The 19,375-nt window shown below is 36.5% G+C and overlaps 1 protein-coding gene across 3 annotated transcripts in view; it reads right to left on the reverse strand.

Moving 5' to 3' along the window:
* The window catches only part of LOC132117270 (glutamate receptor 1-like), a 55,743-nt gene that overhangs the window by 20,279 nt on the left and 16,089 nt on the right, over window positions 1–19,375 (reverse strand). For all 3 annotated transcript variants that reach the window (XR_009425739.1, XM_059526439.1, XM_059526438.1), the window contains exons 4-11: window positions 11,769–11,953; window positions 10,060–10,113; window positions 8,237–8,395; window positions 7,787–7,954; window positions 6,751–6,855; window positions 6,265–6,375; window positions 4,180–4,386; window positions 2,771–3,237 (exon numbers count right to left, since the gene is read on the reverse strand). Coding sequence is in view for 2 of the 3 variants with exons in the window: in XM_059526439.1 (XP_059382422.1) it covers window positions 2,771–3,237; window positions 4,180–4,386; window positions 6,265–6,375; window positions 6,751–6,855; window positions 7,787–7,954; window positions 8,237–8,395; window positions 10,060–10,113; window positions 11,769–11,953 (1,456 nt within the window). In the remaining variant the exon portion in view is untranslated. The remainder of the gene's footprint in view (window positions 1–2,770; window positions 3,238–4,179; window positions 4,387–6,264; window positions 6,376–6,750; window positions 6,856–7,786; window positions 7,955–8,236; window positions 8,396–10,059; window positions 10,114–11,768; window positions 11,954–19,375) is intronic.

The following is a 19,375-nucleotide window of genomic DNA, read 5'->3' on the forward strand; positions in this document are numbered from 1 at the left end:
CACCTTTGTAAGAAATAATGAATTAATGAAATCCCTTCATAAGCACCTCATCAGAAACTAATCAGAGAGGCTAGATGAGGTAACTGAGTTTTATGTAGCAATGGCATGAGCTGGAATGAATAACAATGTGAACAGTCAGAGCTCTGAGTGGCAGCTCTGACATTTGTCGAGGACAAACAAGTTTCCTGTCAGAGATAAATACTGTAAGCAGCCTGGTGTCTTCTGTCTGGCCCACACAATCCTCATTAACAAAACACTTTTTTTAAAGAGTGGTTTGTGAAATGGCTGACAAATGGCTCACAATCCAAAAAGGACCTTTTTGTAACCTCTCGAGGGAATATGAAGTAGTTCAAAGTATCAAAGATACAACTGCCCACCAACACAAAAAAGCATGCTCAAAGCTGTGTAAATTAATTTTCTTAATCACTATATTTGCCTTGTTTTACAGAAAAAAAACATCCTTATCTGCCTGTTCACAATTAAAGTAACTTTATTAGTGATTTAATGCATCGTTTGCATATCCCTTTTTACAGCCATATGTTCTCAGATAAGCAATGGGCCAGAATTTTATACTTAACAGATAGGCTATAATATAATATAATATAATATAATATAATATAATATAATATAATATAATATAATATATATATATATATATATATATATATGTATGTATATATCAGCATACAGTGTGTACCAGGAATAGGACTGAAGAATCAGAGTGCGATTCAAACACAGAATACTTTAATAAAGAACTCAGGAGATGATGACGATGACAACTCAACTAAACATGACGGAGAATGAAACAAAACTAAGGGAGAACTGAGGGTTTATAAGCAAGAACCAGACAAAGGGAACTAATGAGATGATTAATCAACACAGGTGGAAACTAATGAACTAATCAGGGAACACAGGAAAACTAGGTCACCGGCAGGAAGTACAGAAAGAAACACATGGAAATCTAAACATATAAATATTATGTTTTAAATTATGTTTTTTTTTCTTTAAGGATTAATAATCTTTAATCCTTACAATTTAAAAACAAAAAATGCGAAGAACTCTGCAAAATACTCTCTTGGAGGCCATGAAAGACAAGACGTGATTCCCTATCACTGTCTGAGGGCCTTAGGTAAAAAGAACATGATGATTCAGCCCCATGTCAGTTCAATCTAGGACTTCACAACCATGAAAGCCAACTGACCTCCCTCACACACTGAGGGCTATCAAGGACTTTCTAATGATTTCGTAACAGCCTCATGTCTGCCCAGAACTTCAGCATTCCTCCTTTAGCTCAAAGGGGAGAGTTGATAGAGTTTTCCACGGAAGTCCTCAGCTAGCATGGAGAAACACTGTCAGGCTGAGTGCTCTGGCGCAGACAATCACATCTGTCATGGAACGCTCTCTGGCAGTGTAATCTAATTTGAGTGTGTTGCTTTACTCCCTCTAGGCAAGGATATACATGTCCAACCAAAATGTCAAACACTAGCAGAGGAGCCAGCACACCCAGAGGCTCAAGGCCAATCTGCACATAACGAGGCTAGAAGACCCTATCAGGGGTGTCAACACTAGCCTAACCTATAGTTAAACTCCCCTCATGACTAATGCTGGCGACAAAAAAATAGTGTGAACAAGCGTCAGTCAGTGCAGTCAAAGAGATGGAATCAAATAAGGTATGCACATGTAGCTTAATAATTATACAGCCTAAAACAAATATAAAACATGTTATAAATTATTATATTATATTATATTATATTATATTATATTATATTATATTATATTATATTATATTATATTATATTATATTATATTATATTATATTATATTATATTATATTATATTATATTATATTACGGTGGCTTTATAGGTAATATTTTTACTGACAAACACAATATTAAATTCTTATTTACTGAACTGTTGTATAAAATCACATTTAAACTCAGGTGTTCCGGACAAAAAGACCACTCGTGTGATATTGTTCTCACTGCTTGGGTGATATCGCTTATCATGTGATATAAATATGAGACAACAAATCATAAAGGGACATTTTTTCCCCAATATCTTGTACTTTAGGGCATAACTGCTTCTATGTAGTTGTTACCCTACAGCATATTTGTCAACAGTCTGAAATGTGAGATAACGTACAAGTTATAATATTTTAATCGTATAATTTTTTCAGAACTAATTAATTAAGTTACTGTTTTAAACTGACAGCCCTAATTATATTACACCACCAAATTTCTAAAAGAACTCTTTTCTGCCTACCAAGGCTACATTTTTTTTTATCAACAATACAGTAAAAACAGTAATATTGTAAAATATTATTACAATTTAAAATAAATGTTCTATTTTAACATTTTAAATATAAAGTTATATATTATTGTTGCAATCCAATGATCAAGCAGGTATTGTGTCAAAAAGCTGAAATGACAAAATAAATATATACTGTATGTAAGTTATCACACTAAAACTGTTTTGGTCATAAAAATCAATTATTGATCTAAACTTTACCTTCACTTTAAAATAAATCTCTCTGTGCCTTTCTTAATATATTCTGTATCATCTTATTTCAACATGATCTGCATTTCAGATGTAGTTCAGGGATGGTGTAATGCAGCAGACGATTAAGAAGATCATCTTTATTTTACAACCCATTTTCTCTGTCACAGATGTTGTTTGTGGAATATGAGTCAGCCAAGCAAGAAAGCAGCAGTGGAAGATGAAACAAATATGATAATGATTATGTAAATGGCTTTTTTTCATTTCCACCTACCTTGGTGAGATATCACATCCTTGCTGCATAAAGGCTCCCAGGGAAAACCACAGGCTATTGAAGATCCCAAACTCATTGCTGTGCTCAGGTTGCTTCTCCTGCTTCTCCTCTCGCTGATTCTGACTCTGACCATGCTGGTTTGGTGACTGGTTGGGCTCTGGTGATGGTGGTTGGTTCTGGTTCTGGTTTTGCTGCTCCATTCCATCCTCTTCATCATCCGCGTGCCACTCATACGGACTGAAGCGACTCACCAGAAACAGCACCACACTAACGCCAATGTAGGCAAACACAATGCACATCCAGATCTCATACGCCAGTGGGTCCAAGAAGGAGAAGACACCTGGTTTGGACTTTGTGGGCTTCTTGATCATGATGGATATACCTAAGCTCATAAAGGGCTTGGAGAAATCGATGACCTCTTCTCTGACCAGAGTGATGGTGAGGGGGGCGACAGCTACGTCTGCTTTCTACAAGACAATATGATTACATCATTAAGCAGAGTCAGAGTGACAATCATGTTTTCCACAGCTTCCCAGAGTGACGCAATCAAACATTCAGAATATGTTTTACAAAGCTTTGAGATCCAGTTTGCATACAACAAGGCAGATCCTCTGTAGGTTTTCAGAACACACTGGAATTACAAATCAAGTGCAAACCAACAAAAAAGCTTTATCCACCATTTTAGAAGTAGTTGAACATATAAATATCTTCAAGTATTACGAATCACTACAGAGTCAGTTCTACTCAATGCTGCATCCTCAAGAGAATCCCTCATACGCTATTGCTCTCTATGCATCATAATAATGCCTCATTTTTTTTCAAGCAGAAGAGAAATCTAACGAATCCCGGTTGACAACACTGAGCTGTGGTGTTCATGTTTAGCCCAATGAAGACAGACTACATCTGACACTGCTTAGCATTCCAAAGCCACTATTGCTGCAGCCTCAGGGTAAAAATGCTCAGAATAAGAAACTGAGTGTGTGCAAAAGCCAACCTCACATGCACCTCAGTTTGGCTATTATGAATTATATCTTGCTAATTGGCCTTCGTTAGGACTCTTTGTTATGTTGCAAAATTGTCAGAAAGTCAGGCATTGCACTAACATGCTCTGACAGAAGGGAAAATCTACTTCATAAATGAAAACATTTGTTCAACCAGAGATGCTGAGGTTTGGACACACTGTGTCCTGTTCTCTGTTCTGTGGCAAACTTTGCCAGCACTTTTCACAACTTATTCCAAGGACTTCCAAGGAATGAAGGAAATGCAGCTTAAAGCTAAAGTGACTGTTAATGTACACTAGAGATATAAGAAGTTAATATGTCCATTTAAACAAAATAAAATAAAAATGGAAAAGTGGAAAGACTACAGTAAATAAAACTTGATAACATTTGCAGATAATAGCTACTTACGCCATACACCAGTTCTCCAACCATCCCATTCCACATCATTGTCTCTGAGTCTCTGGCTCCATACTTTCTGTCCCCCACTATTTCTAGTCTGTAGGAATACCCCACGTGCTTGGCGATCTCTGCAGCCAGCTCCACACAATAACCTTCATACTTGTCATTACCCACGAGCTGCTCATGGTTCTTCTTCAGCATCACATATGGAGACTCCTAAGGATAAAAAACATATTAATTTAGCATTTCATATTTCGTGTTGTAGCCAGATCAGTCTAGTTGTTTGGCTACTACAGGATTCGGAGTAGCTGAAGTGGCTTGAAAGAAAATCTTGCATCAGCTACATCAAATGTTTTCTGCATTTCCAGCATATTTCTCAGCTTATATATTATTGAAGAGTTGCATTTCAGCTCAGTTCTGTGCATCTACACAGAACAACATCAAGAGAGAAGAAAACACTCAACAAAAACAAGAGAAATACATTGAAATGTGTGTGAAATCTGTGTTTCCTCTTACATGGGTATAATATTACAGTCCTGTAGTCTTATTATAAAAGACAAATCAATAGTACAGCTCTCTAACCATAGTCAAAGAAGAATCCTAAATGGAATGAGGGTATTTCTTTTTGGAGTTCCACTGAAATAAGATTAATAGACACTCAAAACTCTGAGTCAACCCACAAACTGTGCCCGTAATGAGCAGAACAGTAAACCCAGCAGGGTTCAAAAGATTCACACTACCTCTCACCTTCCTGAGAGGATGGTGATTCACCCCAGAGGCACGGAACAAAAATCTTCTGAGTGAGGGATCATGTAGTGACAATTTTTTAGAATTTGCTTTTTTTATTACATGAAACAAGTGAAATAGCCTGCCAGGAACACCAAAATATCACTATGTGATAACAGTAATAATGCTCATTCTTTTTTATGTCTTTATTGTATGCTCTAACAAGTTTGTGGCAACTAAGTAAAATGGGAGTGACTGAATCTGAAGGCAAAGTGAAGTACAGGCTATGATACACCAAACCAACAGAACTAGCACACTGTGTTGTCGCCAAAAAATGTGCTTGAAAACACCGCATACACTGCAGGCAATGGCCAACTAGCATGTACTTTACTGGCCATTGGAGCGAACCAACCCTGTGATGTCACACACGGTGGTACTGGAAGATGGTGGTGTCCTTGCTCCAAAAGCTATAACAAAACATACTTTTTCTTTAAAATGGTAACATTAATCACATTTGTAATATATATTTAATCAAAGTGGAAATTACTTTACTAAATAATGTTAACTTAACTGACTGCTTCACTTCCACTTTAACTTTATACATTCCAGTTAGCCATGTCATTATAAATTTGGAATGCTCAGATGTAAAATGAAAACAGCCTCTGTGTTCATTCTTGGCTTTGTCGTTCATTACTTTTGCTTTTCTTCTCGTGCACTGGTTGGCTAAGCTGAACAGAAAATCAGAGTGAACTTAGCTAAGATAAATTCAACTATAGCCCAACAATGGTCAAGGGCCGGCAGCTTGGTGTGTCACAACCTTAAGTGTTTAGTAGATCAACCTACTGTATATAAAGCTGGTAAAGCCTGTCCATTCTCAATATTACTGAAGCCTGTTTCTTACTTAAAATGGTCACTGAGCTATTGTAATAAGACTTCATATTTCACATCTTTGACTATATATCTTATAATGTGATTTATTTTTATTTTAAACTTACAATAACCTTTTATATTTTTACTGGTAACCATTCATAGCTTGACACAGTAATATAGGCTCAAACAATGGCATGAATTAAGAGTGGAACTATTCATTTGGTTGACCAGAACCATACTTTTTAAAATCCTGTTTAGTGAGAATACCACACTTTAGCTTAACGACACACACCTCAGTATCATTATCTCTAAACACACGTGAACAGAAAACATGCACACCATTTCATCTTGATGACACTGATGATTTGTAATTCACACTGTATGTGACACATTGCGAACAGATGAACAGAAATAGCTTTAAAAAATAACGATTAAAAAGCAATCAACAACTAATCTACTATCTTTCCATTACAACTCGAGTTGTATTGAAAAACTTACCAAGATGGTGGTGACTACATAGGTCCTGTTTTGCAGTCCATACGTCTCATTGAGCATGTTGCTGTAAGTAGCTGTGTTCACGTATTTCTCATGTTGGTTCCAGTAGCCCACCTGCAGGCAGAAGAGTGGAATATCACAGCAGTGCACAGGAATTTCAGAGCCACTATTTTTAGAATGTTAAATATTCATATTGACGGCTTAAGAGGAGCTGTAATCACTTGAAATGCATACGCAGCTCTTTAAGCCTGCCTGTGACTAACACTTCATTCGCTTTCATCACAGCCAGTGCTGAAGTTCCAGGTACAACCTCAGGTTAAACATTCCGAATCAAATTTATGTCATATTCATTTCAATATTTATGAAAATGTCAAGCATGATCTGTTTTCTAAAATTTCAAGTGAGAAGTCAGAATGTACGATTATTGGGATGCGCTGGTAAGCATAGACATCATATGTGTGCAAGCAGGGAAAAAATTATTCGATTTACTTTCTTGGGTCCGTTTGGGCCAAATTCCATCACGCTGACAGTGAAGTTGGTCCGATGTCCTTTTTCATTAAACTGAACATGTCCTGTAAGCCCTTCAAACTGCACCTACAGAGAGAATCACACATAATTTGATTGTTCATCATTTCATCTTCATCAATCATGAAGAACTTCACACTGATTTACATTTTTTGCACGGGAAGCCAAATGATACTCATGCTGGGGCTACATGATGAATTAAGATAAAACTAAAATCATTATGGCTTAGTGTGATTATCACAACGGCTGCTATTTATTTGAATAAATATATGTACTATATCTTAAGCGCAGCACTTTACACGCAAGCTGCTCATGATCCTGCATTTTCATTGTGTGTCAAAAATGTTGTTCCCCAACTTGTAATGAAAAGTGCTTAGAAACTAGCTGTTGTCAACTCAGGAGAAGCTTGGAAGCTGGAGTATAAGCAAACCTGGAGCTTCAAAAAAATAAATTGCAATCAGCCTTTTCCCTAACTAGTGCAGCCCTACCTTAGCTTGGAGAAAAATAAATGGCATTTTTAAAAGCTGAAATGCCAGTTCTGGGTGGTAAAATTGGCTCTGCACCAGCCCCTAAATCCAGAAAAACAGAAACTTGATTAAAAAAAAATAAATGCCTAAAAAGAAGTTACGAAGCCCAATCAGCTAATCAGCATCCTCTTAATAGGTATGCTGTGGTGAACAGAAGCTGTTTTTGGTTTGTCTGAATGTATCTACAATCAACATCTATATGATTGCTAAGAATTTCATCAGATAATGGATAAAACAAAAGCAGTTTGTGATTGCATTAATAGGTGGAATCAAATTCCTTTGGACGTTAAGATGACCCTGATGTGCTATGTTTGTTTGTGGGCAGGTTATATAGTAACAGCGCTTTATTTCATCGCCCGACTTAAGTCAGTAAAAAATTACAAGCCAGTTCTGAGGCCTGCAGTTCTTCTAACAAAGTAACAGCTCTGCCGTGAGAACCAGCACTCTTTTGGTGTAAAAAAGTGTCTGGTTACCTGCTGTAGGGCTCTCTGAATGTCGATGCCCTGACCCCAGGGTGCGGGAGGGTTAGCCAGACACTCTCCTGCATTCCCCCTGCGAGAGATATCAATGCGCTGCTTCCTCAGGTTCTGGAAGCCAGTGGCCATGACAGTCACCCCGTCATATGTGAGTGCTCCAGTGTACTGAGATGTTCCACAGACACGTCCCAAATGAAAAGGGGAAAAGGACAAAAGAAGTTATTCACAACCTTTGGCTTTCATTTGCCCTTCTGAAAAGAGGATCACCAGCATGCATGGATGAGTTTCGTAGCTAGTTTAAGTAGCAAGATTTAAATAACCTTTTAAATGAATTAACCAGGCAGGATCAATATGGAAATTCAAGGTCCTTTCAGCAGTGCAAACACCTTTTTAAGTCCATCATGAGAGCATTTAAATCATGTTTTTATGACTAAGACCTTGCTTTACCTTGAGCCTCCTTTTGGGACTTTTCAAGTCTTTACTGTCAAACTCCAGCCAGTCTTGTATCGTCCTGCTGACAGTAGGCTTTGTGTAGTTCATGAGCTGGAAGCCTGTCACATTGGCACCTACTTTCCTGAATTCTGTGAGATTAAGATCCAGAAATCCCTGAAGACAAACACATCAAAATCTCCATTATTTATATATTTACATTATTTATTTATTATATTATCTTTCAATCCTGCATTGATACACAGACCAGTGTTTAACCCAAAAAATTACAGGACTTAGTGTACTCTAAATCAAAAAGAAAACACAATTGCAATCAATTTTAATAGCATAATTATGTTAGGAAATGCTTTCAGGGTAATAAAATGAGTTAAAAATCTATTACAGTTTCTATGGCAGTAATAAGTTAAATTTAAAGGAAAATAGTATTCAGTCAAATAGAACACAATATAAACCCATACTCAAAGTTAGAACACTTTGACTAGATCTTAGAAAACTACCTATTAGAAATCATCACTTTATGGCACAGTTATGGTTAGAGTTGACAATATAATGTGTTGTATAATTATAATGACATAATGTCCGTGTTAGAGCTAATGATACAGTGCATGTTGGGTGAATATCGCAGGATCTGTGTGATGATAACTTGTAATTGTATGTTTGCTTATCTGGGTGACCGACCCATGTGGCGATGAACCCCAGGACACTCTATAACGCAAAGTGTTGCATCCTTGCTGCTTTCATCATAATTGGTTATGGGATGACATCTTTTTTCATCACCGCTGAATTGGATTATGTACTTGGAGCCTTGTTTAGAGGATTTTCTTTTCTACCCATCACAGAACCCAATTATACATTTACAATGCTTCCTTTGAAGTCACAGTTCAGTGCTGTTTTACAGTTTCTTTAGTAATATGTAATATGAAAGTAATGAACCCATCCTGAAAAAATTGAAACTAGAAAACTGAAAATTAGAAACTAAAATATTAATAAAACATTCTAATGTACATAAGTTCCATAAGGGAAGATGTGAAACGTATGGTCAAAGACTGAAACAAAATAATCATAAATCAATTCAAAAATATTATTATAAAATAAAAATTACTATATTTTTTATATTTCTATATTTTTTATAGTAAAAATACTATAAAAATTATTCAAAATAATATCTAAAGTTAAATTTACAATGCTTCTTGTGTCTCAGTCTAATTAGTATGTTTTCTGAGCATAGGAAGCCAATGAAAATAAAATTAAATTAAATAAATTTAGCTTTTGATCATAATGTGACACCTTACTGATCTCTTTTTGTTTTGTTTTTGTTATAATTAATTTTTCCTTTTTAATTTTTTTTATTTTTGTTCTTATTATTTTTCCCTAGACTTATGTCTGTTATTTGTGGTAACTTATATTTGGTGAATCAACATTAAAATGTTTTTTTTTTATTGAACAACCCATGTTTGACCCATATTTTATGACGTGGTTCGAAACGAGCTGACTGTAACACCACTCACAAGGATACAAAAAAAGGGCAGCTAATCTCTTCCAGAAAGGGTACAAATGCTAATTCTGTCACAGGGTAATCTGCAATCTGTCTGCATTGTGTCTCACATTTAAAAGCATGCACACTCCCCAGTCACACAGAAAAAAAGAGGGTGAAAGTAGCCATGCAATGTAAAACACCACCATCAATTTGTCTGAACGTTCCCTTGCGATTTTAGTCTATTTGCAAGAAGTTAACCGACAATACATCTTAGTAGCCTCAAGGCTCATAGTTCATTCATGCAGACCAAAGAGGGCTGAAGGATACAGGATGCTTCACTTACCAGGTTTGCTAGTATGTAATGGTAGTTCTTCAAGTTCTTTTTTTGTGCCGCAATCTGAAAGACAAATGCAACGCACATGATGAGAGCAAAAAAGCAGAACCCTCTCTTTTTCACCACAGCTAATGGCAGGCCTCTTTCATTCAACGCCAGTTAAAGTATAATTTTTAGCCTGGCTCTCTAAATAGCAATGAATAGGTCCCATCATTCAGGACTTAACTGCACACCCTCCAAAGTTCACTGGGTGTGGAATATCTGTGATCAGAAGGGGCAGTCAGAACTACACGAGATGGAAAGGAGGAAAGAAGGATTTGGCATCTGTCACCATAGGAAGTCCAATTATAGGACTTAATGACTACATGTGCATGAAGACCACAGGAACACCTGTGGACAGCAGCAAGCCTCCGGAAGCACCCTGTCAGGGTTAATTGTATCAGATGCTGATTTCTGATCATTGGGTTTGGCAGTGGTTTCTTTGAGATCTTGTCTGGATGGTGAACGGTAAGAAAAGTAATTGCCTCGGTGTGCCTGAAGGAGGAATTCATTGTCTCTCAAATCATTCAGCGAAAGACATGGCATAACTTTAAAGTGTACGTAGACATTATCTGTTATCCAAGAAGACATGTAATGTTACGTAATAAAGTCAACATTAAAATGTAAAATGTCTACAAACGAAGGCAGATGTCCCAGATCAACTTATTTAGTGTCTATAGGCTATTAAGTTAAGAGAATACACGGTGAATTACGAAACATAAATACTGAGTTTTTTTATATATATATTTGTAATACCTTTAGAAACTAAGAAATGGACTGGAGAAACTGTAGATAAAAAAAAGATTAACAAAGGTATAAATCTGTGTTGTACTAAGAAGACATATTGGTAACTTGGTAAAGCCTTTATATATTATGCATTATAAAGGTATTGATCATGTTATTTAATAATGATAATGATAATGCATTATATCATTTTTGCAACCAAAGTTAAATATACTTATTACAAAGTTAAATCTTTCTGTCATGATTCTGCCCTTGTGTCCTTGATTTTTCTCTAGTCTTGAGGCAGGATCATAAAAGGCCCATGTTTTGTGTGCAAGCACATGGCCTTGTCTTTGGGTCATGTGCTTGTGTTGTCTCGTTTCCTCGCCCCGCCCCGCCCCGCCCCGCCCCCTTGTTATCCTCGTTTTGTCATTATTGCTTAACCTGTGTCACCAGTTATGTTATCATTAGTCTCCCTATTTCAATCCCCTTGTGTTCACTGTCTAGTGCGGTTCATTGTTACACTTGGTCAAAACGGTGTGAGACCTGTGGATTGTATTTCTGTCGTGTGAGTACCAGAGTGAATAGTCTTTTGTTTTATTGTTTATTTCTAGTCTAGCTCTTGTTAAGTTATTTGTCTATTCCCTAGTTGTTTTCCCCCCTCGTGAGTTTTGTTTTCCCCTTTTTTTCCATTAATAAACCTTGTGTGTAGTGCATTCTGTCTGCGTCTGAGTTCATCCCCGCACCTTCCTGACACTTTTAGCACAGTCTTACACATTTTCCAATACATTCCACTTAATTCCACATATTTTCCCTCAAAATCCATGCAGAAAATGCTAACATTTTGTCTGGGCCAACCACCTGGTTATGGGAACACACAGTAAAATACATGCACTATACGCACAATATAAACAATAAAGCATGTTCTTTATCATAGTAATGTATAAAGCATTCACCAAGTTTAAGATGGAGTTGAGTCTCACTAGCTCACAGTCCAGAATGATCCTGTACTCCTTCTTATTATCCAGATCTTGGATGGTTTTCAAGAACGCTGCTTCGGTCAGGGTGTCAAAGTTTATGGATGTCACCTGCCAGGTCTTCTCAGCAGCAGTGTCCAAGATCTTTTGCAGCACTGTCAGACCTACAAAAAAAAAAGTAAGAAGACTTATACGGCTATAATTGAATATTCATAATAGGCAGCTGCTTGCATGGATACACATTTGTTTCGGCACAATATGTTGAAGCATCTGTACCTCCTAAAAAACATCAGTATTTTAAGACCGTGATGCAGCTCACAATAGTGATGTACTGTAACATGCTGGGAAGTAAAGTCTTGATTTGGAAAAAACCCACATGCTCTGTTGAGTCACGTACTCCTGAGGAGAAGCTCTGTTTCCACATTCAGCAGGGGGTCTCCACTGTTCTGCTCCAGCTCTGATCAACATCTGCTTTCATATCACTTAGAATCTCCTGCTTAGAATTATGGACCGCTAAAAACCCTTTTCTTCAACTGAGGGAAAATTCTGGGTGTTTTTGTAAGGAGGACAAGTTGAGACATGTTTGAAGTTGTTTAGTCTGGACACATTTTAGAAAAACCTTGGGCAATCATGGTTTAATTAAAACTTTGGATATGCAACATTTATTTCTTCACTAAACAGTTCTCTTTCATTACTTCTAGCTTGCTTACGTGTGATTTTCGGCATCACATCCTTTTATACATTCTCTTTTTTTTTTGTCCTCCAGTGCTTATTATCTTTTCAAAGAAAACAGGACTTCATGTTGAGGAACTGCCTTTTGTAATCCAGTAGACCAAAAGCAACTACCAGCATTGAATGAACTGTATAGCTATGCTGTTCTAAGAGGAAATTTAATAATGTGATATTAATGGACATTGCTCTGCTGAGAGCCAGCATTTGGGTGGCTTGCTGTGAATTTCATTAGAACTGAACAACATATTTTATTGGGCGCCTCTCGCCATGCAGAGATGCGATGTATGACTAAGCACGCATCGTTTCAGATCATTTGACTTTTTCTGGTTACCTGCATGCGGTTTGATCATGTGGTGGCTTCTGCTATGGAGAGGAACTAATAAAAGAAAGAACGGCTGATTGTTCTTCAGACAGGAACTATCTGCCGACACTGACAGCTTGTTTCCTGTGTAGCAGACGCACTGATATAATTAGTTTAATAAAAGATGATTCGCTCGTCAGTAGCATCTGTATTTTAAGGTGAGGGTTTTTCTTAGCCTCCTAAGATTTATTGACTATGAATTGAACGGAATTAAGCAAATTCCTCCATTTATTATACCGTTAATGACAAATAAAAGAAAATTTCAAATAGAGAAAAGGAAAAAAAAATCATTGTATGTGTCAAGCTTTCACACAAGCTTTTGCATTCATGTCGGTTTTATATCGTTTTGTTAAACATTTATACCATTTTTAAGAAAGTTAAAATTTTTGTGAACATTTATGGCAAAAGCATCAAACAAAAAATCAATAATACTTTGCTAAATGATTACTTAGAAAAACAAGGTTATAATAAATTGTTCAAGTAAAAGTTTAATACCTATTTTCAAGAGAAATGTCACTACATAACTTGTTTTGGCAGAGGCAGACATAGGTTTTTCTAATATTTACAATATTTAAATTGCTGCAAATGCTTACTCTTTTTTTTCTTAAGAAACAGTGTTTAAAGGAATTTCATCCATTTACTGAGAATTTTCTTCACTTATAAACACATATTATAAATTTCGAAATTAATTCAGAAATGAAAAATGGTGAAATAAATAAATAGAGCATAAAAAGAAATTTTAAATGTTTTTAAATGGCTAATGGCTATATTCAAAATGCATCAAAAATGCTCCTTCAGAAAGAATATTTGTATACATTTTATTGTCTAATGTCTTTAAATGTACCTCTTTAATAACATCAAGCAGAAAGCAAAATGTCTCTACATTCCACTGCAGTGTTCAATCTGAAATATTACAGCATTTAAAAGAGTCATCAGTTATACAAATTCTGATCAAAAGTGCTATGTTGTGTTTAAAAAAGAGATTTGGGTGCTCATGCAGCACTTACCAACTTCAAAAGACAATCTTATTCAGTCATGCTGTCTGAATTAGGTAAATTCCCTGTCAGCCTTCACCTAGAGGAACAATATCGATGCCTGTGCATTTTTAAAAAACAAATTATGATGCCTTACTACAGCGATCAGCATTGGCTTGTGGTCGGTTATGATAAGCTTACTGGTCAGTATGAAGGATGGATTCTGCAGGCGGCAGAATGTTCACTTCAAAGACATCAAATCTCCAATTCAACCAGAGGCAAGTGCCTTCAAAGCAAAAGCTTGATCAATACTGACACCTATAAATCACACACATATCAGTGTTTGAGATCAACCCAAATGTACAGAAACACAAACCACCAACCTCCAAAAAAGTCTGACTACAGATTCGGTGGAAAATTAGGCCAAGCAAAGTTCAGCAAGTGAGATGTATCAGCGCAAAGTAGCTGGCACATTTAAATGGGTCAGGAAAGTGATATAAACTCAAAGAAATTAATCAGAGACAACATTAATAAGCCAATTTATGTATTTAAATGAATTTGCATTTGTGGTGAATGCTCAGTTGCACTTTCAGTCTCCTGAGGAAATTTGGCTCATAATTGGTGCTGTCATCACAATTGCTCGTACATTCTCCTAGTAGGATGCTTGGTCTTAAAAAAAAAAACCAAAAACATGATTTGTTTTGCTACACTGTAAAAATATGTATCAAAATTTGTCCATTTTTGTTAACGCCATGTCTTTTGAGAAGCTCTTACATGATTTTCTTCCCAAATGAGACAAAAAAATGCCTTTGCTTTTGGCAGAGATTCAACAATATCTAGTGATGAGCAGGGAGAAATATAAAAAATATAGACACTGATCTTGACCCACTGCATACTATTAGCATAATACGTTAACAGTGCATATCATTGACTAAAATCATGACTACAATGACTACATAGTGTACAAAGAGACTCTTGGGTTCGGTTGTCCACATAAATACTGCTTTCTGCGGGATATTCATTGAAACTTTTGTCACTAGGATGAAATTTTGTATAATTCTGGATAATTTACATGCTACCTGCACATCATTTAAGGCTTTCATTTCACATCTCTCTGTAAAATAACAGATTAAAAGGAGATTTGCTAATTATAGAATGAGTAGTTGGATTATTATGCAACAGAAGCCAGAATTAGGTTTGTCATTGAAAGAACGGTGAGGCAGCCAGAGCATTCACTGGCATTCATTAAAAGACTGTGTCAGATTGCCTTTCGAAACACCTCTACAGTCTTGGCTACACCAACGCTCTACCCTCTCCTGACGCCTGCGTCTCGGCAGCTGTGAAATTGTCTCGTGCCACAGAGCGAACCAGCTTTATCTCCCACCGAGCAGCACTAAAACACAGATAAGAAGGAGGGAGAGATGGACGGTGCGTTCTGTCCGTCTACCGTTAGTGTTGTCTTGCGCGACTGCGCCGTTAGTGATAAGGCAGGAAAAGGGAAGCAGATGAGTGAGGGATTGTCTTGGAAGAGCAGAATTGGCTTGCTATCACCTGCTCTTGCTGTGCTTGTCCAAATATCTCACGTACAGGAACAAATTGAATTTTCATCCGTCTCCTTTAGAGTCCAACACAGTGGGTTTTCCTCCCCTTCTTCAACAAAGCCCTAACTCTATTATCTGGGTCTTTGAGGAGATAGCGCACATGCGCCCGGCTCATCATGCTTCAGCTCGGTAAACATCTGTGTGAGTTGGCAAGGACAGATTTGGGGGGTTGTGATCACTAAACTGCTGCAAGCTCCACAGATGATGCTCGTCCCATCTGCAATGGCTCTGAGATGTCATCTCTGAACACCTGACAAATGATGCAGTAAACATTTTAGTGTGAAACCAGGTTATTGTGGCAGTGGTTTCGCATAGTTGTAGAGGAAACCATGACACCTTGCCTGAAACCTTTTTGCGCATGATGAAAATATCAATTAGGGATTTGTAGCATTCTAAAAGTTGGACAATTTTTAACATGACACGTTGCCTTAATATCAGTGCTTAATTTCTAAATTGCGAGGTCCCAGAACAAAGCGGGGTTACGGATCCGGCATGTGATTACAGGAGGGAGAGGTAACGGAACATTCGCGCAATCACATTGCTGGACCAGTTTAAGTGATTTTAAGAGCGTGCACCAGTTGCATTTAGTCTGTAAGGACATGAATAACATGGAAATGCCATGCGATTTTAAAACAACAATTTCCAGGACTAAAAATATTTTGAAAAAGTTGTGGAATTTTATTTTTCAAATATCTGTGTAATAGAGTTATATTTAATCAGGTCCTAAATTTCTGTGGGTGTATAGCTATATTGCATGGTTTTAATAATTCTCGCAGCTTTCAAGTTTATAATGAGGGAAATTCCTGCATTTATTCAACATAGGTTTGAATAATAAAATAAATCAACACAAACTATTAGATTAAATCAGTCATTCGAAACCAGCATTCGAATCCATGAACTCTCTCGGAGCACGCATCTCATCAGCGCATCTCGTCTGCACTACAGCGATCTGCTGCACGCTGAAATAAGACTCACTCGCATTTCGAGACAGCTGACAGAACTTTCACTTGTCTAATCAGGTAATTGTTGTATTCTCACAAAAATTTATCATTTGAACACCTTTTAAGTATTTTAAGCCATTTGGTACTCGCGCGCTCCACAGGCTGTATTACAGTATGTGCCCTCAGTCACATCCAAAGCTTGTGCGTATAAAGCTGCCTTGCCAGAATAATATACAAGTTATTTTTCTTTTTTTTTCTTTTTTGTTTAAGCATCCAAATACAAACAATATGATGTCTGATGGGTTTTGACAAATAAAACCGTTTCATGGCACACTCTACAAAAATACAGGGGGGAAAAGAAAGAAAAGGCGGAAAAATCAATAATTAAATTAATTGATTACTGCGTCGTCAGTGTTGGTGTTGTATCAGACACGTGCAATTAACATTAGGCTATATGAAAAACAAGCTCAAATGGAGTTAAAAAGGTTTTTGGCCGGCGAATGAGGAGATCTGTGTTTTGTCCACATTTGAGGCAGCGCATTATGCGATCATCACCTTTTACAGGTTAGGATATAACGTTTATTGTTGCTAAATGGGCGCTTAGTTTTTTCTTGTTGTTTAATACACTTATAAATTTCATGATATAAACGATTAAGCACTTATGCACAGCAGGATATTTAAAACGTACAAAAGTATTTTGGCTGGATGGCAAAAAAAACTACTTCTCCAGTCTTCAAGTACACACAAACAATAGCCTTAACAGACAATGTTTGAGTAAAGAAAATGCTGTACTATTCAAACAGTTATTTGTTTAACCTTGCTTTGCGAATAAGCTTAGATCTGTCTCCCCCAGGCTGTGTGCGCATCAATCTGAGTGGAGGCCGGGTGAAGTGACGAGGTTTCGCAAGAACTTGATCCAATCGCATTACGAAGTTTTACAAGCTCCTTTAAATACTTATCATTGGTTAAATATTTCTAAAACCCTGTGATTTAAAACAATTATAATAGAGATATTAATTTTGGATAATTTTTCACGGCACATATCTGGCTATTCTCTGTCTGCCATATGGAAACGGCACCCCTGGAGGAGGGGGATCCGCCAAAATGAGGTGCCGGATCAGATTACGGAGGTGCCGGATCCGGATCCGGCTTGTTCCGGCACAAATTAAGTCCTGCTTAATATAAAATGCTGCATGGCCCTTACAACACTGTAAAAAAATTTAATCAAATAAAATCTAGTTGAAAATGTCAACCTAAATAATAGAGCGGAAAAAAACTTGTGGTGTAAGATGCTGAAAAACATTGATGCACATGCAGTTAGACAAAGATATGCATTTGATGTATATGGAGATTCTAAAATATGACAGTACTGGGGATTTACAAATTAAGACATTTTTGATGAAATCCGAGAGCTTTCTGGCACTGCATAGACAGCAATGGAACTGACACGGTCACATTAATGATTAAGGACATCATTAAAATAGTCCATGTGTCATCAGTGGTTCAACCGCAATATTATGAAACTGTAATAAAAAAAAAAAAAAATTTGTGCACAAAAAGTATTCAGTGTCCTTACTACCTTTCTGGGCCTTAAATGTGTCAGTTGCCTTGCAGTTTATGCAGGGTTAGAAAGCTCTCCGATTTCATCAAAAAAATCTTAATTTGCATTCTGAAGATGAACTAAGGTTTTATGGGTTTGGAAGAACATTAGGAAGAGTAAATAAAGAAATTTGATTTAATGAATTTTCATTTTTGGGTGAACTATCTCTTTAATAATAAACAATAAATGGCCGTATTAAAATTTGATACTATTTCTTTTAAATGAATTAGAAATAAATCACAAAAGACTAAAATGTTGAGGCATCACAACATAATAATGTACAGTATGCATATTTACAGTTGAGGGTAGTCCCATCTGCAACAGGTTTTGAAGCATTTCTAAAAGTTGGGCTATTTTTAGCAAGACATTTTGCCTTAATATAAATATAAAAGAATCACTCATGATGTAAGAAACAGTGATGTATGAGCATTGGACAAAGACTGATGGATATGGATATTAAAAATAAGAAAGAAATAGGAATCCTCAACATAAAAATTTCAATCAATAATGATAAGCCAATAATTATTTATGTTATGGCGAATATCCAATAAATGGATGCTATTCAAATTCTATACTATTTTGCCTAAATAAAATATAAATAAATCACTAAAAACTAAAATCAGTCTGAAGTAAATTTAGGCATCACTTTAATATAATATACAGTATGAAAAATGAAAAAAGCAACTTACATTGCATTCAAGCTAACAGTTTTCTCCTAACATGTGTTCCCTGGGATTCGAATGCGTTACCACTTGAGCTACAGGAACACATACAAACATAACCTAAATGTGAAAATAGAGAAATAAGCATGCACCATTAAATACTGAAAAACTGATATGTTACGATACACTGTGCATATAATTAATCAGCATACTGTATACAATCTGATTAACACAAGGAAACAAACAAACATTCTGACAGATTTTGTGTCAGCATAGACAAAGTTATGATAACATCTTGCTTTGTTCATTGTGCTACATGACATGACATACACATTTCTCTCTGTATCTATCTCTCTCTCACACACACACACGTGTATACACACACAGGAGTTACTTAAAAGGTTTAAAATAACCTAGAGACTAAGTACTCTTGTATCCAGGCAACAGGAGAGAAGTGGGGGCTTCTAGAGGTAGTTGTTATATTTGTGTGTGGAGGAAACACTCAGTGACCTTGTGTTCCTAGTTCAGCACTGGCATACATCTGCCTGATATGTGAATCAATAATGTGTGTTTTAATTTCCCTTAATTTTGTATAATCAAGAGTGGGGGGGGGGGGTTTAGACAAATGTAATCTTGTAACATGGTGTGGGGGGGGTTCACAAAGAATAAACTGTGCCTGTTGACAGTGCTGTTATTTGTTATTTGCACATGTTCT

The sequence above is a fragment of the Carassius carassius genome, chromosome 36 (genome assembly GCF_963082965.1).
Source record: "Carassius carassius chromosome 36, fCarCar2.1, whole genome shotgun sequence".
NCBI classification, from domain to species: Eukaryota; Metazoa; Chordata; class Actinopteri; order Cypriniformes; family Cyprinidae; genus Carassius; species Carassius carassius.